Source organism: Trichogramma pretiosum, unplaced genomic scaffold, assembly GCF_000599845.2.
Source record: "Trichogramma pretiosum strain Unisexual culture from Peru unplaced genomic scaffold, Tpre_2.0 scaffold34, whole genome shotgun sequence".
Taxonomy (NCBI): domain Eukaryota; kingdom Metazoa; phylum Arthropoda; class Insecta; order Hymenoptera; family Trichogrammatidae; genus Trichogramma; species Trichogramma pretiosum.
In genome coordinates, this window is record NW_019641683.1 from 3,791 (window position 1) to 28,428 (window position 24,638).

Below are 24,638 nucleotides of genomic sequence, written 5' to 3' on the forward strand. Positions count from 1 at the left end.
AGTATGCGCCCGCGCCTCTCTTTCTCCAAATATATAAGATTATACTCGTATGTATGCTGTTGCAATGATATGTTTGTACGAGTTTGCTCGGCATTATTTTCTCGCTGTTTCTAAGATGTTGAGTCGTGATGAATTGGTGACTTATACCCAAACGAGGAGATAGCCATTACTACTAATAACGATACCAATTTAAATTAACATTTATAAATTGTATTATTACATCATACAATGCATCTGTAGTGTACAAGCAAAGTCAACAATTTTTTTACAACTTGGTGAAATTAGATAGTTGACTCACGATATTGCAGATTTTTTTTTAATAATCTTGGAACGCAATGAAAATTATAGCTAAGTAGACGTGTATTATACGAGCTCGAGCGACAAAAATATTAATCGCGATGGAATAATTAATTATGTGTCTTTCTTTTAATTTTTCACGTCACTTCTTTCGACTCGTCTTCGTTTATTTTTTCTTAAAAAAACCTAATGTTCGTGTAGTTCTGCGAGTCATTTTCTTTTTTTTTTTTTTTTTTCAACATTTGACTCACCAAAAGCAGATAATGTTCATAAAATTGAAAAAGACTGAGCACGTATTAAACTAGTCATTTTAATATTAGAAGCTAAAATTGTTTTCAATTGGCTCTTTTTACATTACTTTGAAAAATGAAAAATGTCAAATAATATCATTTCACGACTACAATGGCTATATACAATATGTGTGTACAAGTGTGTGTGTGTGTGCCACATCTTTTGTCTTAGTGAACACATTATTTCACACAAGTGGATTTATGCTAAATATATCGACGACAATAACAGTAATGTTGATAAATCAATAGTATTATAACAAAAAGCTAATATCAATAATATTATACTACATAATTAGGATATCAGTTCATTGAGAGTCGGCATATTTCAACGTATTCTAGATACAAATGACATAGAGTAATTGATATTACAATGCAAAGTCTATTACAATACGAAGAAATAATTTATCTCTTTGTCGTAAATTTGTTGCCGTTTTTAGGGAGTCCTCGCCAAAATCGCATCGGTAAAGTCGATTATGAGCGAGTTTCTCCATTTACATACGCTATAAATTCTATATATGCTATATATCCTATGTATGTATAATGCAGTAAAAAGTCGGCTTAAATATGCTTATTCATTTATAAATATATAGGTATATTTTAGTGCGCTTAATAATTATCTATAAATAGTTGTAGAGTTTTGTCGGTGCACTTTGGTGCTTTTCTTTGGAGCTTCATCTATGGAGCGCGTATGCGTCGAGAATGCAGCATCGAGGATGATAAGGAGCTTTGCTTTGGCGAGCTCGAATAGCTGCAGCTGGCGCTCGTCACAAAGCCCCGAATCGCGAGCCGTCCATCCATCATCGCGCCGCTGCGACTCCGCGTCAGTGTCCGTGTCGGCTAATCGATCTCGTTGCAGGCGCGACACGCGTACGTAGCGGCGAGACGACGCAGGCACTCTCGCTCTCGAGCCTCGTCCTTCGTTCACTGCGCGCACCGGCGTCCGAAACACACACACACTGTTTCTTCTTAATTCACTAATTCTCACTGTTAGTATTTTTTGCTTTGCTCTTCGCTTTTCACTGTCCTGTCAGTGGCGCTCGCGAATCGCCAAGCGAAAAAACGGAAATGCATCGGGTGGCTGTCGGGATGGCACACATTCACACGCTCTCAGGCACACTTTCACACGCAGTCTCGCACGGTCACAGGCACACTCGCGCAATCGGCAAGATATGCGCTTCGGAAGAGATTCAATAGCGCGCACCACTCGGCCGATGCAATCGGTCCTCTGTTTTTTTGTCCTCGTCGTCGTCGGTGTCGACGATCCGCCTGTCGCTACTCCGGTGTCTGCGCTCGCGGCGCCTCGCCCGTCGACTCTCCTCGGGGTTCGGCGACAGCAGCAGCATGAGTAGCCTCGTCGTTCCCAGCAGCCGGGATTTGGCCACCAGGAGGACCCGCTTCTAGGCGGGCGAGGCCTGCTGGGGCGGCTGCGGTGGCTGCTCCGGCGGCAGGGTGATCACGTAGATGTCGAGCTTCTCGCTCTGGCCGCTCCCGGCCTGGCTCTGCGCGGCCAGCTTGTCCTTCGAGATGTCCGGGTAGCCGAGGGTCGTGTAGGACGGCGGCGCGAACAGGTGATAGGGCGGCGGCGGCTGCGACAGGTCCACGGCCACGGCGTCGTGCGGCATGTTGATGATCTCGCCGCGCTGCGTGCACGGCACCGTGAGCGGTCGCGCGCCCTGTCGGCAGCACCACTCCGAGCAGCTGACGATCAGGAAGAAGGCCACGAGGCCGCCGAACGAGCCGATGTACCAGACGATCGACCACGGGTCCAGGGGGCCGCTCTGTCCATCTGCAACAAACACATCGAGTTTTCATATTAAAACAATCATATAATACGTATCAACTTAGAGCGAGCTTCATCGCAGCAACGGCTCCGATCCACGATTATAGCTCTAATAATCATCGATCAAAGTACTTTATTGATTTCTCTTTGAACATTTCATCGTTAATTCAATTACGTACGGGGCACAAAGGAAGTTTTATGGGATTATTCGAGGGATGAAGTTAGTCGTCGACCAACGAGCAAGAGAAAGAGAGAGGGATGGCGCAGACGGAGAGACAGTCATCGCAAAGGCAAGTTGAAGAAAGTTTTCTCGAACCGGAACTCAATGCCGGCGATTTAATTCAATCCAAAATGGAATTACATTTCCTTCGTTCGACTTATTTTGCGACAATATAAATAAATGTATAGGAGCAGGCCATATTATCAACGTAATTCGTTCTGAATCTTTCCGCGAGTCGCGACAACGATAATCGCATATATTTTCAATGCGACATTGGCTAATCTCCGCTGTTTGCACGAGAGTTGCTTTCATCTTTTTGACGACTAAAAGTTATGGATTATAATCTAAGATAAGTTGGTAATTCTCATTAAGCTTTGCCCGTGCTCTGCGCGCTCCGAGCAATTCAATATGAATATTCTTTTTCGTCAAAAACAGCAATCTTATCCGATCCAAGGGGTCCTCAAAAAAAAAAAAAAAAGTGACTGCGCGTCGTGCCCTGTGCGCAAGTCTTCTGAATTTTCATTAAGGAAATAGCTCCATCGGATTCACCTTCTGCGTTCCTCGATGAAAAAGCTCGACTTGTTTGTACCTATATGGGTTATATACGCGTGCTTGTGTGTCGGGGAGCAAAGGATAGTTCTTCTTCTCTCGTGAGCATATTCGTGCGCCTACGTGTTTTTTACAATATCAAACGTCGAGAAATTTCTGTCTCGTAAACATAAAAAAAGCTCAAGCTGGAGTAGGTTGAATGTTCTTGCAACTCTCTCACGCAACTCATACAGCCGTTGTTAGCCCACATTGAAAATACATTACCAGATTTATACAAGGGCTGTGAGCTTTTACCGTTTGCATTAATACAACAGCTGAGCGCGCTACCACACCTTAGAAATTAAGATAATCAAAACAATTGAAATTCTAGCAATGAAAACGACCTATTTGAAAGAAGAAGAAGAGAATCGCTTAGCAGAGTCGGCGCAAAATTAACGATTCATGTGCGCTTTCAAGCTTTGGACATTATACACGCTTGAGAGTTTTTTAAGGAAGAAAATATCATAAATCGGATATAATAGTTGGATCGATCGGTTGAATTTGCAAAAGAAATCAGCGCATTAGAAGGTAATTGGAAAAATGTCGAAGCAACGTTGGCGCGTCAACAAGAGCAAGGCTTAATTCTGTCTTGAATAGCTTTTCTCTCTTCTTTTCTCTGGATTCTCCTGGAGCCTCTAGCGTTCGATTGATCGAGTCGATGCGTGTAAAAACGAGCGAAATTCACAACTCGACTCGGGCTCGAGCATCAAATTGGACTCTCTGAATCGAAGTCGATGTTGCATGCGCGCGCGCCTGCAATTGCTGCCATGCCATTAGCGTCGCGCGGTGACCGAACTACAAAGTGCAGCGAAGCAACACGTGGTCGCACGCATATATACTAGTTTGCTTGCAGTCGAGTCCATAATAGTACTTGTGACTGCTGCAACGCGTTAAATCGTTCGCATGCGTATGTAGTTGCTGCTCTACTGCTTTTGTTGATCGCGATGATCGAATGACTTTTTACGGCCATGGGTGTGCATGTGGAATATCTGTTGCTCGCCGACTCTATACGTCAATTAGCGCTCATCATCATTACGGCGTGTTTTTCTCGCCCGATGCCTTTTTTAGCCAGCCACTGACTGTAATTGTTATCGCGGTCGTGTGGCTAATTGTGTACCGCCATTACGACGTGTTTGTGCGTGCGATCGTCGATTCGTGTATGAAACGCGATGATTGGTCGAATCGTGCTTAGCTACATTCTTACTATGTATGCAACCTACCCGATGGAAACTTTTCCTCATTTTTTCGGCTGTATGCATATAGTGAACACCAGAATGATTAAAAAAATCTACTTGAAGAATTAATGGACGTTATTACATTATAGCGTAATTCGCTATCGTCATAGTTTTGCTCGCAGAAAGAGCTTTTCATAATAATGTATGTACGTATATTGTGTACATGTCGAAGATACTGAAAATGAAAACGTTCATTTTTCATTATTATTAATATTATTAATTTTATAGGCATATAATCAGCTCGTCATGCTCATTATGTACATAAATTGCATGCTTGCTTTGCGCGCACGCATACGCACTTGATAAATATCTATATTGATTACCCGCTTCAAACGTTTTGGATACATGAAGTCGACCAGCTAGGGGCGAAAACGTTTCGCAATTTTACAAAGAATAAATTGTCTTTCGCCCAAACAAAATTCGAAAACCGATTGGATGATTGAACAGTGTGCACTTGAAAAAGCCAAGCGTGCGCGTGCAGTCGGAAAAATTGCACAGTGGAGCGTGCGTTCGACAATAAAAAGAGAGAACGACGAAAATAAAAGATTCTCGGTGACATGTAAAAGTAGCGCTTATTATTTTGATGCGAAAGTACCATATATTTGAGCATAAAAATACCTTGCAGTGTAGACGCAACGGAAGAATAATTTTTATTTACATATTCATACCGTCTTTAAGGGAACTTGTGTTGGTACTCGCATCAGTAGCTGTAATAATAAGCAGCAATGCAAGTTGAACAGTACTAGTCATGTACAAGTAATTCTCATCGCTCGAGCATATACGCAAAGAATAGGCATGGGTGCAAGAGCGCGGCAAATAGCTGTAAGACAACCAGAGCTGGAAAACGAGCTGCAAGAAGAGGTTTTTTATTAAAATTTATCATTTTATTCGTTGAAACAGCAACCAGGCATTGATCCCGTCGAAAGCGAATAGGTTTATATCGCTCGAGATACGTTTATTTCATATTTTCGATAGCTGGGATAAACTCTTGGTAGCTCGCGGGCTTGCATCGAGTTGTCGAGTCTCGTGTCCGTCACGTGGATCCACTGATTCGTCAAAAATTGACACAGCTAAATTCAAATCCCCCGCGAAGCTTCAAAAATGCGTAGTGATCGCGACTCGCGTCGAGAGAGCCCCGAGTTGGCCATGATTTGGCAAGTTTACGGCAACTGCAATGCTCGCAGTTGCACATACATACCCATCCTACGTGGGGCGTGCAGCTATACTTGCGCGTACAGCTAATTCGCATATAAGATGAAACGCGCAGAGGTCCGCTGCCTCTACGGACGACAATGGCAGATTCTATACGACAACGTTTCCAAAATGGTAACGAGTGCTCGGGGAGAACAAGCAACGGCAGTAGTGGCAACTGAAGAGGACTTTGGATTAAGGTGCTGCGAGAGAGAACGAACGAGTCACCGAGAGAGAGAAACAGAGAGCGAGAGAAGCTCTGAAATGATAGTTTCAGTCTGCTACTACTGCTACACAGCAGTTTGCCTCGACGGTGTAATCGGATTTTATTGGATCTGTTGCATGCTCTACGCTCTCTCTCGAGTGAGCTTTCTCACGAAATATATATGTATGTATTTCCGAGGATGAGAAAAGAGAGAAAGAGCTTGCTCTTTGCTACCTCCTACCCTCGGCTTCACCTCCCCCCCCCCCCCCCCCTTCCCTTCCTCTTTCTCTCTTTCTATCTCTTACTACTGCCATTCTAGCTTTGAATCGTTACCAAATGCTTGTTATTTTTCTCGACGAGCTTTTGATCTTTCGGATTGATGATAAATTGCATGATACCAAGGCTGCATTCTACTGACTCGCGTCCCTCAGCTCATTCAATTCTAGATTTTCCTTTGCGATTATCATAAATGTACACGCATCGCGGAAAAAGAACTTGCAGCTATTTTGGCTTTTATTCACCAAAGCCATCGTTCCTCTCAGCTATTTTTCTCCAACCTGCGTCTCAATATTATGCACCGACGTATCTATATTTCAGTATTGCAAGACACCTTGATACTGGAAATTTAATTAAAAACCAACTATTTGCACTTCACCTTTACTTACTTATGAACTTTCTGACTTTTATATAAAAATAGATATAGCGAAAATGCATTGAAGCCGCACGAGTAGAATAATTCATTCTTGGGATCTACGCGTACTTAAAGGATTATTTCTCGGTAAAAAAGGAGAGAAGAACAAAAGTTGGCCAAAGGGAAATTGATCGTCAGAGAGGAAATTAAAAAGGAAATTTCGTTCCAATGTAGTTCCAGCATTAAAATTTATTCAAATTATTCTAAATTTCAGCGCACGTGTCGCTGTAGTCTAAGTCAATTACTCGGAAACACACAAATTGTAAAAGTCGTAGTTGAAGCCCCACTAATGGACGTTTATATTCTGCACGAAAGTATGTGCTCGTGACGCGTATAATTTTAATAATAGCTGACTAAATCATCATGGACTTTACGTTTCACGGTTTCTTTCTCTTAGTATACACTAAGTATATATTCACGTGCACGAGCTATGCAAGCGAGAAAAAAGATTTGCCGAAAGCAATGAAAATCAAAATGGTTGTGTATACATTTAATAAAATCGTAAAAAGAAAAGAACGGCTTTTAATATACAGTCGAAGGCGAAGTATTATTGCACCGCTTGATTTTGTCGCACGTGCGAGGGATGTTAAAAATTTTACTTTCCGCTACAACTGCTTTTACAGTCCTAAGCGAGGAGCCAAGGAGAGCTCATTGCACAGAGTCGATGCCGAGCTGAAAAAAATCTTTTTGGTTTGCTTGCAAAATTTATAGGGCACGCGTTAACGATTTGCCTGGTCCGGGAGCAGCAGCTGGCATGCACCGAATAAGCCAATTTAAAAATCAACTTTTTTAAAAGTATTGCAATTTTGCCGCAGTGCAATTATAGTTTTTCAGAGCGAAATAAAAAGAAAGCTCGAAGCGCGGCGCAGAGTCCAGCTCGCGGTCATCGTTAAGGCCCGTTAACAATATATATGACTTTAATACTTTGATGGGAGCGCGCACATAATACGAGCTTCGATCGCACCCAGGGCCGGGAGTAATTCAATCGTATTTTTTGCCCACATCTGGCGCGTGCAGTATCGCAGGTGCTTGCATACATAATAAAACTGTCCTTCCTAACGAAGCAGCAGCGGCAGCATGCAACAGTGCTGGCAGCGAGTTTCAAAGCATGTGTACGCGTATGCATGTGCGCTAATCCATTATGCATCGCAGCTGACTGATAAGCCTTTGAGGCAGTCCCAAAGTCTCATCTGTAATTTTCGAACAAACTCGGAGAAATTTTTTAATTCCTGGGAGAAAAATCTCTTTAATCGTAATGGCTTTTGCGGCGTTCCATACGTGATCGTAGCGTATTGCGCAAAGCCAATTAAGTTGGCGCTGAAGAGAGAGAGAGAGAGAGAGAGGGAGGGAGGGAGGGAGGAAGGGAAAGAGAGAGGGAGACAGACGCATAGCTCCTATTATACGTATGTCCCAAAGAAACAACAACAGAGATAGACGCAGATTGCAGTCGCTGCAGAGAGGAGCGAGTCGCACAATAAGCGTCAGCGCAGCTCGAGTGGCATCGGAGAGGGCGAAGAAACTTTGACACGAATCCCAGGACACCCCCTCGGCTGCAGTCAGGCTACGTGAGCGTCAAACGAAGCTTGCTACCTCGTATTAACGAGATAGAGCTGCTGCTCCTCCCGCCGGCCGAAATTACAAATGTCTCTATCGATAAATTCGAGAGAATCGATGTTTTCGCCTAAGCAAGTTATCTGCCGTACAATCGACGGCTCCTATAGTTTACTCTATTCGTGTAAACAAAGTGACAAAGTGAGTATTGCATTAGTACCTCCGGTGGTGTCGTTGCCGTTGCTGTTGCTGCTACGATGGCCATCGCGTTTGATCTCCGATTGCTCGTCGAATGCGCTCTTGTAATCGGCATCTACGTCGGAACTTCCGAACTTGGCCAAGTTCTCGTCACTGCTCTCTTCGCTGCCGCCGTTGTTGTTGTTATTATTGCTGCTGCTGCTGTTGCTGTTCCTATCGTCTTCTGTACCTGCGTTGAGGTCAGTGATGGTCGTGCTAGGGGCGATGTTGCTGCCTCTGTTGTAACTAACGTCGCTGTAAAACTTGATCAGTAATTGCTGCTCTGCAAACACAAGAGAAAAACAGAGTCTGGTTAAAAATTTGCCCGCGAAAAGGGAGCCCTATCCTTTTTAATAGCTTCGTATCCGCGACGAGAGTGCTCGACACGTAAGCTGCGGTGAGTGGCAGGAACAGGCCATTTCATTTTTTCATCAAATATCGCTTTCGTGCTAGAGCCCGAGAGTCGCGCTGCAAGACCCACGTACAGCATGCAGAGAATTGAACTTTAGCTCTCTCTCTCTCTCTTTGTACATTTAATCAAAGCGGAAAATACGTATATATGTAGTTATAAGGGATGAAAGAGAGAGAGAGAGAGAGAGCAAGAGGGCAGAGAGGGGAAGAAACAAGAGGGCTGAGAGAGAAGAACAGCAGAGAGCTTTGCACAAAGAACGATCGCTTAAGGAAATGAAATCGTTGCCTGTATGTGTGTGCGTGTGCGAGTGAAGCAGATATAAGGTGCTGTACATGTATTCGTACATGCATAGCCTGCCGCTTTCAGTCTAAGCTGCAGCTTGTTTTAACTCGAGCTTGTTATGTACCTGCCTGAGATTGTTTGGAGTGTAAAAAACATCAGTCGATTTCGTGTACATTGATCGATCGTTTTGGACGAGCAACTAGCTTGTATAGCGGGTAGGCCTCAGCGCGTGCACCACGCACAATGCATTAGCATTTGTACGCGCGCCTTTATTATTGCTACATACGCTCTGTACACGCACAGTCAGCGGCGTCAAAGTTATTTCAGCGGCCTTCGATTGGTTGAAATTGAATCGCTCGATATACGCGAAGGAAGCTATTGCAGCGATCTGTACGCTCTGCAGACGGGCGCGTGTATCGCAGTCGTTAAACCATCCTGCAAAAGTAGTGAAAAAAGAGGAGAAAAAATTAGCCAATGGTCGTTGGACTATCTTGCGTAAATGGAGCTTAATCCGTGCGAATAAGTGATCGCGTAGCTCGAGTTCTCGGCAAACTTGGCTCGCACACGCGTATATCCGAAAAATAACTTTTAACTAGCGCCATTCGAATGCTAAGTACTGCTGGCGCGATTGGCCAACTTTGTCCATTTACGCGCGCTCTATGCTACGCTGCGAGCGCACTGGGCGACCGTTAAAGTGCGCTAGCTTCGTGCTGCTCCGCGTGAGTTTAATAAAAGCAGGCTTGCTGTCCGAGTGCGCTTATTGTGCTCCGCATTCTATCAATTATCGATCGATTGAGATTGATCGATCATTCGTCAAATTTTACCTAAGAGGTCAACGGCTCGATGCGGTCTCTCGTTGCTCTCGATACGCCAGCTGTGCGCATAATACGGTGGCGACTTTTTATTCATTTTCATCAATTACAAGAGCTGCTTGAAAATCGTGCCTTACTTTACCAGGCTGGCAATCATTCTCGTCGCCAAATGCAAGTATGTGACGATCAGTGTTTAACTGTCGTAGCACCTGTACTGCAAACACGGTCTGTATGGTAGAGGGAGCGATGAAACATAGCTCATTCTCTCTCTCTCTCTCTCTCTCTCTCTCTCTCTCTCTTTTATTCATGAGCTACTGGCCATCGAATGCGGAATTTTGCTATTTATTGACGCATTGTTCATCGAATGCCGATTTTCCCATTGCTCAATTCGTTTAACGATCTTGTGTTGCGCTGCTTAGCATATGCACACCTCGATGATTAACGAGTACGGGAAATATGTAAACGATGATAAATTCGAATTATTAAACATGTAAGAGCAAAAGTCCTCGCACGATAACGAGTTTATGCTGAAATGCGAAGACGAGCGAAATATCGGTATAGAATTACATTTTTCTGGAGAAATCAAGTTGGTCTTCGTTTCGTGTCTCAGGATACGATGCGTTTTGTTATTTCAAGATTGAATAATGATAGCAAAAATCGAACAAATGTCCCGGTAGCGTATTGCATCGTTATAGTCAATTGTGAAACTGTAACGAGAAGAAATATGATTGGGAATAAAGGCTTGCTCTATGCTGCCGTTAGTCTTTTGCCCGTCCCCCTTCCAGCTCTTTCCCCTTTTTGTACCTCCTGCGCAACCCCGCATTTCCCTTTTTCGCTGATGATCTCTACATGTAGCATATATAGGTGCATTGCCGGATACATATTGTAGCGAGATATTGGCGCATTTCGATTATTTGATGGTAAGTGCAACGGCGCGGGGAGGCGCAACCCTCTGCAATATTGGATACAGAAAATGCTATCGCAATATTCCGGTATTAAATTTAGAAATTTTGAAAAATCATTTTTATCGAAACTCGTGACCTCGAAATAAACTGTTTTTCTGCACAAGAACAAATAGCTGCCTTTTTCTCTCCCTTGTTCCAAAATCGTTATCGCGTCTGCGTAGTTCAAGTAAAAGAAAGCATAAAAATTAATCGAGACAGAAAGTAAATGGTTATAAATAGAGAGAGAGAGAGAGAGAGTAACGCGGTAAAGCGAGAGTCGACTGCTCCACTCTACTGTTTTGTCCTCGTCGCTACGTCCTGATTTTTTCTGTCCTACATCGCATGTACTCCGCTTGCTGCGTCACTCGACTATGTACACTGCTGCAGCGCTACAGGTTTATATAGGAATGGTCGGCTCGTTCGGTCTCGAGGAAAAATCTTGCTCGACAGCAATTTCATAACATAAATATAAAGCCTAGATAAAATCGAAAGCGACGACTAGAAGGTTCGAGTTATCGTTCGTGTCGTCGCAATTAAAAATCGATGTGCGTATCGCAGCGAAAATTACATTTTACAAACACCATCATTAAAAGCAAATTTTTTCTCCATTACATCTTTGATATTGCTCACGGTGACGAGTGGAATAATACGGCAAAGTCAAGTTTCTGCCAGTTTTGAAAGTCGCTGACGAGAAGAAGATGTGCATGCCACTCGATGACGACTTGCACGTAATGTACGTTGAGGCGAGAGCAGTCATTACACTACTTGGACTACGTACCGCGACAACTGGTGGATCTAGGAGGGGGAGCGAGCCGCGAACTGCGTTTTCATGTAAATAAGTCGTTGTCAAGTTCAGCAAACCGGTTGGATGTACGACTCGAGTTGCTATATTTCTTTCTCGCCCTACCTCTACCTCTACCTCTATAGCTCGGTCGCTCTCTAAATACGAGCTGGCAGCTGTCCGCAGCAATCCTATATGCCCCGCAGCCTCTTGACAAAAACAAACCACAGATTCGTGAAAACTAAGGATATGCGCTCAAGTCATTGGCTATTTTTATTATAAAATATTCCAGCCGCAATATTGTCTGCAAGCAAATATCGTCGAAATAAACGAACGAACGAACGAACGAGCAAGCGAGTCGCTAAAAATGACGCGTATATAAATGAACGACGACGGATTCTCGTAACTCTTGCGATGGAGGCTCCCAATGATTGGCTGCTCTCTGCACTGCGCCACAGCGGCCAAATGCAAATATATATACATATATACACTTCACATATATATACGTATCCAATAAAATGCGTAAAACAAGTCTGTGTTTATGCGAAATTGAACGAATCAATACGACGACAATCTATCCGTTGGAGCTTCCGATATAAATATAAATGAATTTCGTTTCGTTATGCATGTGCCTCAGTAGACTCGTTGCGGAATCATTTTAAAAAGTAGAGAGAAAGAGAGCCACCCAGCAAAGTCGAAATATATAAAATTTTCATGCGATTCGATTATAATCAAACATTTGTATATTGTATAGTATCTCTAAAGGCAACCACACGAAAATGTCAGCCAATAAATTGCTGTCTTTTTATAATACGCACAAACAGATGTAAGTATATCGAATCTCTGCATAATATGTGTGAAAAGTCTATTCAATCAAAACCTAATTCAACGCTGTTTTCTGAAGGATCAAAAGACCAGAAAGGAAAAAATGTTGCTGCACCGGGATTGGCTGTAGAGTTATCGTTCCAGCCCAACTGAAATTCGAATTTCCTAATCTTACATTCAAAAAATCAAATTTTCCTCGTTCACACGCATACATAAGAGATCATCATCGTAATCCAGTCAAATCCGCAAAAAAATCATCGGCACCTGCAGCAGCCTCGCAGTGGCGGCGTCTCAAGAGTAAGAAACCTCTCAGCGGCATTAGTAGCTCTTTCATTATACATATAGAAAAGCAGGTACGGGTAAAGATAGCTCGGTCTGTATTATAACTGGAGAAACGACGACGACGACGACAGCATTGCGCTTTTCCTTCGAGCAGCTTCTTCGTATTTTTTATAACTCGCTCTTGGTCGCTCGGTCGCGCCAAGCCGTGCGCAGATGAACTAGTCTCTCGAAGCTCTAATTATAAATGAAAGAGCTGCTCGAAGGCCGAGATCGAGCGAGGAAAGGAGCTGTGCAGGAGGAGCAGAGTCGGCCATGTCGCAGTAGGCTTCCCTTTTGCGGCGATGGCGTCGTATCGTGTTGTTACGTATCGCAAAAAAAGTGAAAGAAAAAAAATTAGCTGCGCTAGTTGTAGCTCTAAGTATGGACAATGAAAACAGGTATATCAAGTCTCACGAAACTTGGTCTTATTTAAGCTAGGAAAGAAGCGAATGGACCGTCTTTATTCCACGATATTCGGGGACAGGAACTGGGTAAGCTTATCGCTAGTCATGAGTTGCTCGAATTTTTCGCGATTCATGTCGGTCAAACGAGAGGAAATATGAGCTGAGCTGAACGTACACTAACGCGCTTGATTATTTCGTCGCAATTGGATTTGGAAATCTTTCTCGACTTTTTTGTCGCGCCTTTTTACATCGCGGGCGCTCGTTCGATAGCTCGTCCATTACATCGCAATTACACGGCGAGCTCGCGATCTTTTTTCTCGCCTTCTTGGTCAATATTCCTGTCGCAGCTCTCCATATATGTTCAAGCCAGCGCAGCGCAGTGAAGAAATTGATGCAAAAAATGGATGACGTATGGCAAATTGAAAAAGTTTGCTGGTTCACGATGCGGCGAAACAGTGCGAGAGCTTCCAATCCTATACGTAACGTTTATAATTGCAATGCCGAAATTTTTTAACGATAACCTTGTTACCCGATTTTTAATTGGCGATTATGGCACGTGTGTATACGAACGTTACAATAAGAAAACAAGCCAACGAGTGCAACAACGAAAAGAACGTAACGAGTATTTTCAGCTACGACAAACAGTTTATTATAATGACTCGATGTTACGATAATTAGACGTGCGGTACAATCAAAACAGCAATTACGATGACCAATAAATGCAAACTCATTTGCATACCAAATTAGATTCTCTCTTTGCATATTCGGCTAATTTTGGGTGATAAAAATCAATCATTCGGTAGAATTTTGTGCATTTACCTTGTCAACATCGACGCTGAGTTAAAGTTTAATCCATGGGCCGAAAAACCTAGCTACCAAAGCTTATCCCTTGAAACGCATAAAAGCATGAGCTAGCGTAGGTGTAATGAATCAAGTCTTGAAGTCTTCAACGACACATACAAGCCACGCAAAACCGAATCTGTTTCTACTCCCTCTCTTTCTTTATTATGGCTCTGGTGTGGCAATGGTGCAGCTGCAGTAGCAACTGTAATAAACCCGATTATCGAGAAACTTGGAGAACTGTATATAACGAGTAAATCCGATTGTGTCGTCGATAGCTGTCTTTAATCGCGTTTGCACAACCAGCCATGCATTATCGATGACTCGAGCGGCTCTTTCTCTAGATTTTCGATACAATGCATGTAGCATATATATATATAAAGGAACAATCGGACGCTCGACACGTTTGTAACGGCAATTGCACATGTACGTTCTGTATCGCTTTCGACGTTCTGTCAGCATCTGTGTGCATAAACGCCAAGCTTAAAGAAACACACCGCTTCGCTCGGTCAAATGTCTTTTGTATATATATTCTGCTCGTGAAAAATCAGATTTCAAGCGACCGAACGTCTACGATAGTAAAGAGAGAGATATAGAAGCGATGAGGTTGCTGTTGCGAAAAAAATCGAGGCAGACTCGGCCGATACTCTTCGACTGAATTTGCATACCTTTATCGGCTTCGCAGCAATATGAGTGCAAATAAATGAGCCTTATAGAGAGGCAAAGTTTCGCTTTTTTCTGCCACGACCCAGTATGCTCCGAGCTCTACAGGCATCTGGCGTCTAGCTAGACATGGGGAAATTTCATCGCGCGTGACAATGAGCTTGTAGCGCTCGGGCCTTCTTCTTTCGAACGAGCCGTTATTCCTTGCAATTATAAGCAAGATAGCAAAGCTCGCAGTAAACGTGCTAAAACAGCAGAAGAAGAAGAAGAAGCAGAAGAATCAAAAGGACCGCTGCAAGCTGCTGCCGTGCACTCGCTGGCTGATGAGATTCCCTCCAGCCTAGACGCTCATTCACGATACTCGTGGCACAAAGGGGCTCGATTAAAGTTTTATTTTTACAACGGCCAAAAGACACTTCTTTGATGCCCGGCCATAAGCCCGAGAAAAGTACTCGGCAGTTCTTTTTTACTATTTCGCTGCCTGATGCTTATGCTAATTTGTACTGAACTAGAAAAATACATATATAATGTACATTTTGTTGCGGGAAAAGTAGACGAATTAGCCGCGCTTGGTCACAAAACTGGAGAAGTTAATGTTCACAGAGAGAGAGCGTCTTTTCCGTACATTGAAAGTCCAGTAGAAACAACGTGTACGCGTCTAAACTTGATCCTCTCTGGCGGAAAGAGTCCAAGTCTCGTGCAAGGGGAACAAAAAAGATCCCAACTCTCGCGGATGTTATAAAACTGCACTTATACCGGCATCAGATAGCAGTTGAATTAACAAAAACACAATTAGATGGATATCGCGAAAGCATATTCGCTACTCTGTGCGAAATCCTTAATTAAAACGTATTGTATTTTTCACGGCTCTTTGGCTAATTAGCTGGCTCGTAAAAGACGCGCAAAAACTTGTACCGGGCTCGCAGTGCAGCCAAACGAATCTCGAACTTTTACGCCTGACCCTATACGAGCAGGTAGCTATACTGACAAAATAAAGGTTAAATATAAAACAGCATACTGATCCGGATAAGCTTGCGGGACTTTGCTATAGCGTTACGAGAGACCAGCACTGACCCCCATTGTTCAGCCATTACCGCAGACAAACTTTTTCTTCCACGCTTGGATCTCGGCATGTGTAACGCTCGGGTACGGGTGCGCACTATCCACAAAATCGACTTTTTTCTTTGATTTTACATATTTGCTGCAAGTGCTATGATACCGTAAGTACTGTCACGTGGGCGCCCACAGTCAGACATTTGTAAACATGTATCAGGGTTTCAGTGGGCGATCATGCAAGTGAAACGTCCTACCTGCTTCAGCTGATTTAACCAGTTTAAACTCTAGAGCCGAGCATCGATCAAAGCAATTTTCATTGGATGAAAAATCGTCTTGAACGCGAGACGAGCCTGTCACAGTTGGACTGCAGAACTAAGCTCGATCCTCGTTCATTGCCGCGAAAAAAGCTCACGCACATACGATACGCTTGTGGAGCTATTTGCGCAAGCTCGCGCGCAACAGCATCATTTGGGTGGACGCGCGGACAAGCCATGGCGCGCTAATTACCCCGAATCATGTGGCCGCATCATTGGCGTCGTTTGCTTTATATGATACGCGCTTCGTGCATGCACAGGGACGTACGCGCCACTGCGTCCGCGATTACCTGCGGGCATTCGTTTCTGGCTCTATGCAGCTGACATATGAACCCGATGCCCAAACTTGTGTCACTCAAAGCCACGCGCCACTGGCTACTACTCTTTCAAAGTAAATATCCTGCCGTAATATGATTAAATGCATGTAATATTTGCGACGCGCCGGTGCATCGCCGCGGGGCTCGTTTGCCAACAACGCTCGTTTGCAAAAAATCACGCTTGTCTCTAACGCGAGAAGCTAGTTTCTCTCGCAGTTGTAGAAACGACCAGCGAGTGTCGCCCGAGCTTTTGCCTACTACACTCTCACTCATGCGCGCGCGCGCGTGTGTGTGTCTTTTGTTTCAATAAATATGTACTTGTATACGCACGAAACTGAGGCAACGACTAGAAAAGCTCCGCAGTAAACGCTGATGACGTCGACAGTAAATAAGAGATAAAACTCAACTGCATTTGTCTAGAGAGGCACGAGAGAAAAATAAAAATAAAAAGAGTCTAGGCATACGTGTGCACGCGACTATTGCGATGCAACGCGTCGAGCTCTTGAGCAAAGACAAAATGTGTAATGCAGACTCGAATTTGTCACGAATATTACGAGGGTGCCTAGTGATCCGTGGCCTCACAAGTTTGCAACGCGCGACCTTATTATCCCGATGAGTTCTCTGCTTCTCTTTTCCTCAGCCTCGGCCTCGCCCCCCCGAACTCTCAGAGTTGCGCGTAGTCCTTAGACATTAGGAGTTTCTCGGCTCTTCTGCTGAAATTATATATATATGAGTCGAATGTTAATGCACGCGAGCGAGTAAAAGTCAACACTGAGGCGAAAATCAGGCAAGCTGCAAGCTCGTCTTCTTCGTCGTCGCAGTAGTCGTCATTTAGCTAACCGTTAATAACCGAAAACTTGGGGATTAATTTAACGAATTGCTGCAGGATGTGCTCGGGACTCGCTTATACCGAGTCGCGAGTCGCGCACTGCGTGAGTTTAGCCGGCACACATCGAATATAATACAAATTTATATGCGGCTGTGCCTGTTGGTGCTCCCTACATAGATAGCGAGATGTATACGCTGGCGTACTGCTGACACAATTACACACATTTGCGCGAATCGCGAAGACATTAATAACTGCAGTGCGAGCCTCGACGTTGCTATAGTCGAGTCTTGGCTCGCAGCAAAGCAGTGCGATATTTTATCGCCGACGAATGAGCTCGCGTGCGCAGTTGGAGCAGTGGCAGCGCCGGCAACCAAGGAAATTACTGTATATACTTATGTATGTGCGGAAAAGCAAGAAAACCGGCGTGCACTCGAGGCCCTGTGCGAGTCTGTGCTACGAGCTGGTATTTGACGCGCTCGGCTAGACCAGCTCGGCTGTGCGCGAGTAGCGCTGCCGACGCCGCCTCGTGAGCTCGTTAAGCTCAATGCAATTTTGGAAGGTGGTTTGTAAGTTGACGCGTGAACCGTGATGAAGTGCTCCAGCTGCTGCAAAAAGGATCTTTCTCTCTCGTGCACGGCACAGACGCGTGTGCGAGTCCCTGTATGGATTTACAGGCTGCACCGCCGCAACCTGTAAATGCACTGTATACGCGCGGCACACATTGAACTGGTTTTTTGCCGCACGCGGAGCTCTCGTCGACGGGGGTGGCTGTATGTGATTGATTTATTAGAAGCTATCTAAGAAGCAATGCGTGCTTTTACCTGCTGCAGTTTGGCCCGGTGTAATAAGTTATATAACGAGCCAGGCTGCAACGAAAATTCAGCGCACGCCTTCGTACTCATTACTCCTGCTGTCTGGATGAATAACACGCCAATGAAAAGCGCCTATACAGCCCGTGCGTTTATACTTAACGTATAATCAATACGTGACTTATATCGCGATGAATAACGACTACGATAACATCCACAAAGACGATGATGAATTTATTATTGCGATCCTGTTTTTCACCCTCGCTCACCGAGTCATTCAACATTTTCCACTTAGATTATAATTTCAAAGCATACACACGCACACACTGGCAAAAAATAAACACTGCATCACACAGAATGCTCCACCTCGTAGCTTCATGAAATCGTACATTTCATGAACGAGGTGGAGTATAATTCTGAATGATGCGGTGCTTATTTTTTGCCAGTACGCACTTAGAGACTTATTTGATCGTCCTACAGTCTACTGCAGGCTAGAAATATGGAATCAAAATCAAGTGAAATTCACGGCGATGACCTTGCTTCCAATCAAAACAGCTAGATGATCGTCAACTGCGATCGGATCAATGCGCACACCTTGGATATACTTGGTTGCGATCTTGCGATGAATGACGAGCTCACAAAAGGCAAAGTAACCTTTTGTAAAACAGTTTCGGTACGATGCTGCAAATGCGTGACGAGCCTTGACCTTTGTGCTCGAAATTTTCATCTCCATATGCGGCAATTGCCGTAGGTAATGGATTTGGCCAAGAAAGCTATGAGCAAACTCCTGTGCGAGACCTTTGACTTTTGTCTCGCAATTTTTATTATATCTCGCTCGACTCGATGGAACCGCTTACCTCTTGCAATTGATAGTGTGCACCTATGCAAACTTGTAAGTAAACGGGTTTGTTGCAATTGCTACATTAAAAAAGTGTTTTCGAGGGCCTCGAGCTTTACCTCGATGAAATAATGTGAGTCACGTTGAATAATCCATCGATATCGTCCGTCTTTCAACTGGTACAAGCTTTTAATGGCGCTCAGTACGATAGTACGTGTATGAGTCATTGAAAAATGTTGAAACTGTCAGTTGAACTGAAATTGAATTAAGCCGGGGAAGATAAATCCAATGATCGATCATTTATTTGGAGACGCGAAGACGCGTAGAAACATAATATTTTGTCGGGGCCAGCATCGAGTGACAGCGTCGAAATATTTTTGTCGCACGTTTTCACGTACGGAACGCAATGAACGATGTAATCAAATGTTTTCGATTATTTGCATGGGCAACGACAGGCGCAGTAGCAGCCAAAAGTTCCGAGACGGAGCATTTTGGAAAATTCATGGGGCGAACGGCTGCGTCGGAGCATCGTGCGGCCCACAGGCTCAAGAGTCTTTTCATAATAGAAGAGGGCCATAATTGAATGAGACGAGGCTGCGTGAACGGCGCTAAAGCAGCGGCAACAACAGCGGCAGCAGCACAATTGGTACAAATCGAGCGTTAGCGCAGGACAGCTCACAGCTCCGAGTGCCCTCCAAGCCTCGTGTTAATTAAGCGACGCGCAGCTATATATCTACTCCGGAGCGAGCGCAGAGACAAGGCAGAAACGGCGGCCAGTGTGTACTTGGGCGACGCGTGTGCACTGTGCAGCATGCACGGACCGATGCCCAAGTGCACGCCACGTCTGACACTGCGTGTGTACGTGTATAATGATGCATTGCTTACACATACGAGTCAGTCGAGCATCTCTGCGTCGAGCTGTACACGCGCACGGCACACACGTCTACATGCAGCTGTAGCATAGATCTAGCTCCGCATTTGCTAGTATGCACAGAGCCTCCGTACGTGCAGTACACGCTTACGATTGTTCTGTCCCATATATCACAGCCTTCGGGAATCGGACGAATCTATCGAGACGCGCGGCCTCCCGGACCTGTTTCGAATTTCCTTCTTTTCTCTCTCAACGACGAGCATCGCAACGATGCGTGCAAAAATTATGAAATCGATGCGATTCCAACTCTAATTGTCATTCGTCGAGAGACGCAACGATCGCGATCCCCTCGCCGTACTTCACTCATAGATTATACGTCTTCTCAATAAGCTCGAGAGCGCGTGACACCGGAAAATTGACGCTCGTTCGAGAGTCGCCCATTGTTGTTGCTGCTTCGCCGACCGCTGCTATTTCGACTCTTATCGATGTTTGCATTTCGAGCGAGGCAGGCATATGATCGTCTTGTTACTCTTTCTTACGTAACTGCGCTATAAACGTTTATTGGATGCAGATGCACTGCAGCACTGCACCATTAGCGTTGAATTAAACGAGGATTAAGATCTTCTTATAAGGATTTATAGCCAGAGCAGCGATAATTGCGGATGCGTCGGTATCAAAGGATCACTGCTCGACGATCGTACCTCAAATTTTCATCGATCTCTTTTCCTCTATCGATTGGAGTTTGGCAAAAGTTACGTTGCGTTGTGTAGCTTTGCAACGAAATTGAACCTCAATAATTTTCTTATTTTCTTTAACGATGGCAATCAAAAGCATGTGAATTAATAATTAAATTTAAAAATGTGACTACTTTTTTGGCAAAAAAAAACAACTACGACGATGAATATTTAGTGCACTGTAGCAATTTGTGGATGCAAGCTTGGTTCGTCGGAAAGTCTAGCATGTGCAAACGTTTGACACGAAGGAGACAGCGACGCGACGACGACTTGGAGCTCAATTAATTATGTACGGCCTTTGTTAACTAAAAGTTTGCTCGAACCATTGATCCATACGTATTAGCTGAGAGCTATTAGTCGAATGCATTTCTTTTGCTCGAAGCTAGGTTGTGTGTGCCATTCTATATACTTATATGTGCGCACTACAGCAGCTTGTAGCTATAGGTGTGTGCGTGGCGCATGCAGCCTCGACTCGTTCTCGGAAGAGAGTCTCCCTCGTTTGTCTAGTTTGTTAGCGCTCGCTGCAAGTTACTTCTTGATTTTCGCTTGCTTTTGTAATTTTCACACTAAAGCTAATACCAGACCAGTGCAGCGATAAAAAGATCGTTTCCTCTTGGTTGCTTGCTCACTCACTGCTGCTGTTTAACGAATACAACTAGAGGAAATTTCGTGCATGAGATTTCAGCTCGCTCTGCTGCTACTGCTGCTATTACAACATCGTGTAGAGCACTGTATGTTTTTTGTAGCTTATAAAGCTCCGAGTTGTGGCTTACAATTTTCGACCAGCGTAAATTGTAAGCTCAACGAATTATATTTCACTGCAAAAATTATTTATTGAAGCGCGTGAGCTGAGATTCGGTTGAATAGGTTCAAATGAAAAGAAAAAAAATAAACAGAAAAAGAAAAAAACGGGCTACGCTTAAAGTGACGCGCAGATAAATCCACGTGGCACAAACGATTAAAGCTCTTGCACATCTATATCGAATTTTCCTCGAGAAGCGTGCCAAAGCACTCGTGGCCCGGATACTCGCGACACACATATACACACACGCGCGCACACACACAGGGTGTCGGAGTCGCGCTCGCGAGCTTGTACATACATAAATACAATAAAGTTCGCTCGGTCTCCTGTATGCGTTTTGTAGGTAGAGCCGAAGAGGGGAGCCAATTAACAACGGGCTCTTATCATATCGATCAGCCGGAGACTCGGGCTGCGCGGCGCTCTTGTCTTCGAGCGTGTACCTACGTGTGCCGCTGCGGAGTGCACGCGCCAAGATGCACGCTGCCTTACTCTCGGCGACAACAAAACGGAAAATTATCGAACGCTTCTTCATGCAAGCAACGAGTTTCGAGAGCGTGTCGCATCCTTGGAACACGTCTTCGTTCGTTCTCAATTTTTTACTCGGAGCTTCGAGACTGTAGCGATCGAAGCCGCGAGTCGCGCAAATAGAATATACGCGACGTGCCACGATCGTCTTTAACGAATAACAATCGCCACGAGCAAGTAAAAAGTCCGTCTCGACTGATTCATCTAATTTGGCTATTTTGCGCTGCGGCAAGGCGTAACATACAATATTATACAACATTTATACACAATTGATAAGAAAAAGAGCCGCTAGCTAGAGAGAGCTTGGCGGTTACGTTACGCGAGCTGAAAGCTGCCAAGGCTATGGATATTGCGATGGGTTATACACGCGCACAGCTGTATTAGCGAGCAACCGGTAGAAGTTGTTGTTTGCAGCTTGGCTTGTGCTGCTTATAGCTCCACGAGCTCTCCCGGTGTAGACTTGGCCGAGGGCGTTAAAACGTGCTCGCAGCAAACTTGATCGCATCGCGTTTCCGCGATATTTTAACCGTAGGCGCGCGTCTACGTCTGCCAAGTCGCTTTTTCTGTTTACCTCGAGAATTATATCGTATCTACGCTGATTTTCATTGAAAAATAAGCCCGTGTATGAGGCTGACGCGAAAGATACGAAGGCGAGATAAGCTCGAGCGCTGCACGATCAGCGCGAGCTGGGCGCATAGCTGTGCGTTACGTTGACCTCGTATCGGTCTATACGCTCGCGAGCGCTTCTGCTAGTGTATATAGAGTTCATTATCATCTCGCGCTGCGAGACTCGAGCTAATTGATTTTATTAGATCGGCAATTATGTCATTAGGCTCGCTCCGCTTGCGAAAAGTGCAGTCTGCGAGCGAGCGAGCGACTGAGCGCGACACTCGATTAAAGTTTCAAAATGCTATAGCCGCCTGCGCTCGAGCCTACGCCTTCGACGCCAATAATACAGCAGCTAGCACAATATCGCCAGCCAATCTCGACTCGATCCATCATAATTAAAGCAGTAGTCTGAGCTTATAAAAGACGTCGATATGTGTTATACGCGCCGTGCCTGGCCTATTCTATGCGTCGAACGTAAATCATTGAGCGAAGCTTTCTTCTCGCGGCCAGGGCTCGGCTAATTTATGCTCGTCATAAAGCAGAGCAAACAATGGAAAGGAGCGCTAAAGGAGAAAAATGTCCTTCAATCCACTCGGCTTACTCTGCGCTGCACTTTTCCCGTCGCAGATACACTTTCTATCGTGACCAGGCATATACGTTCTGTGCAAACTATATAGCTGCGCGAGGTCCTTGCATAAAATTGCTGCTTATATAGGATAGAAAAGAAAAACAGCCCCATTAATATCTCCTGGCCGCACGTAATTTCAGCGGCATTAGTAACTTCGCATGCTTCGTTTTTCTCTCTCTCTCTCTCCTTCTTTTTTCTTTTTCCTGCGCATTTAATTATACGCGCTGGTACTGCAAGCTCACCTTTAAACGCCTCCTCTTATTTATTTTCTAGCTTTGAATTATTTATTCTTCTCCCCATAGGTAGCCGCGATAAACGGCCTGAGACTCACAGTAAAAAAAAAATTAAAGCACAGATAGAGAGAAAAAGTGAAAAATCCAACGCTTTAATTCTAGATTTCGTCTGTCGGAGAGGGAAAAAGAGATATGTTGAAGGGAAAAGGATGCTTCAGCGCAACTGTGATACACGTACGTGCTACATGCGCATACATAAGAGGTGCAGCGCGCATCGAGATGCTGCCGTCGACGCCACTGGCACAACATTGGCTCTTTGACCCCTTTGCTTTGTCTCGTGTGTTAAAGTTACCGCGAGAGTAACTATATTTTTTTGCTACTTTTACGCGACGTGCGACTTTGCGACGAGCAAGAGAAAGAAAAGGAGCTAGAGAAAGATGGACAGAGACATCATGGTCGTACAGCAAAGGTAGAGTACTCTCGGTTAGTTGCGCTGGTGTACTACGAAAGACATATAGCTATACATGTCTATATACGCAATCTTAAAAGCTGACGTGTTTAAATTTATTTTTCTGTAAGTCGATCCTCGACCAGGTTCTGCTATGTTATACGCTACTATTCATTCAAGCTATGCAGCAAGACTATGAGCAATAGGCTTTGCGTAACTTACTCGCTTCGATATTTGCTTTTTTTTGACCAACTCGATGACAATATTGGAGCTTTTACACTCAGCTTCGGTATCAGCTTCATCATCAGCTGCCAAGTGTATCCCGATAAGGTAAAAGTAGGGCAAGAAGGTATCGGGTGTCTCGTACGGACCACTCTATCTCTCTTTTGTCTTATCAATGTCAACAGTCGAAGCGCGTGCGGTTTCGAGCTTGGTACTCTGATGTACCAATCTGAGCACGTTAGTCCAAGCTCTCGCTACTGCTACAACGTTACGTGCTGCGTGCGTCGTGTGCTAATCCTTTCGGAGCAGCTATTTCATTCGAGCTCTATGGATCATGGCTATGTGGATGTGAGTTTGTGCGCGAGTCTGTGTATACGAGAGACGAACCACAACGGACGCTGCGCTCTATTTTTCACGCGCGCTGCTCGACCAAAAGTCCATAGCTGCAGTAGAGAGCCGCGCGCTACGGAGAAGCCCATAAATCGCTTTATCGCGAAACCAGCTGGTGTCGCGCGCTATGCGAAGCTACAACCCGAGCCACGAGCTTGCGCTGCGGCCTATGTATGTGTAGGGTCGCACGCGCGCGCGAGACCTGTCCTTCTCTTTACGCTCCGAGCTAGCGTTACATATGGCCGATTCTCTGGGAAATCGAGTGGCTAAAAAACTTTTTTCTCCTGGCATGAAAAAATCTAGGAGCCATAAAAATACGAGAACATTGGAAAATTTAAAAAAAACGGTGTCCTCTTATTTTGAGCTTTCGGGCTTTTTTTACCCTTAACCTTTGTTTTTACAGATACAAAAGAATTATAGAAAATACTATATGTATCGTGCAAT

At 44.6% G+C, this 24,638-nt stretch overlaps 1 protein-coding gene across 1 annotated transcript in view; it reads right to left on the reverse strand.

Annotated features, from left to right (window-relative positions):
* Positions 1–418: 418 nt before the first annotated feature.
* LOC106650667 overlaps positions 419–24,638 on the reverse strand; it is a 40,539-nt gene continuing 16,319 nt past the window's right edge. The window contains exons 2-3 of the mRNA XM_014368817.2: positions 8,269–8,568; positions 419–2,373 (exon numbers count right to left, since the gene is read on the reverse strand). Of these exons, the coding sequence (XP_014224303.1) occupies positions 1,985–2,373; positions 8,269–8,568 (689 nt within the window). The 3' untranslated portion in view covers positions 419–1,984. The remainder of the gene's footprint in view (positions 2,374–8,268; positions 8,569–24,638) is intronic.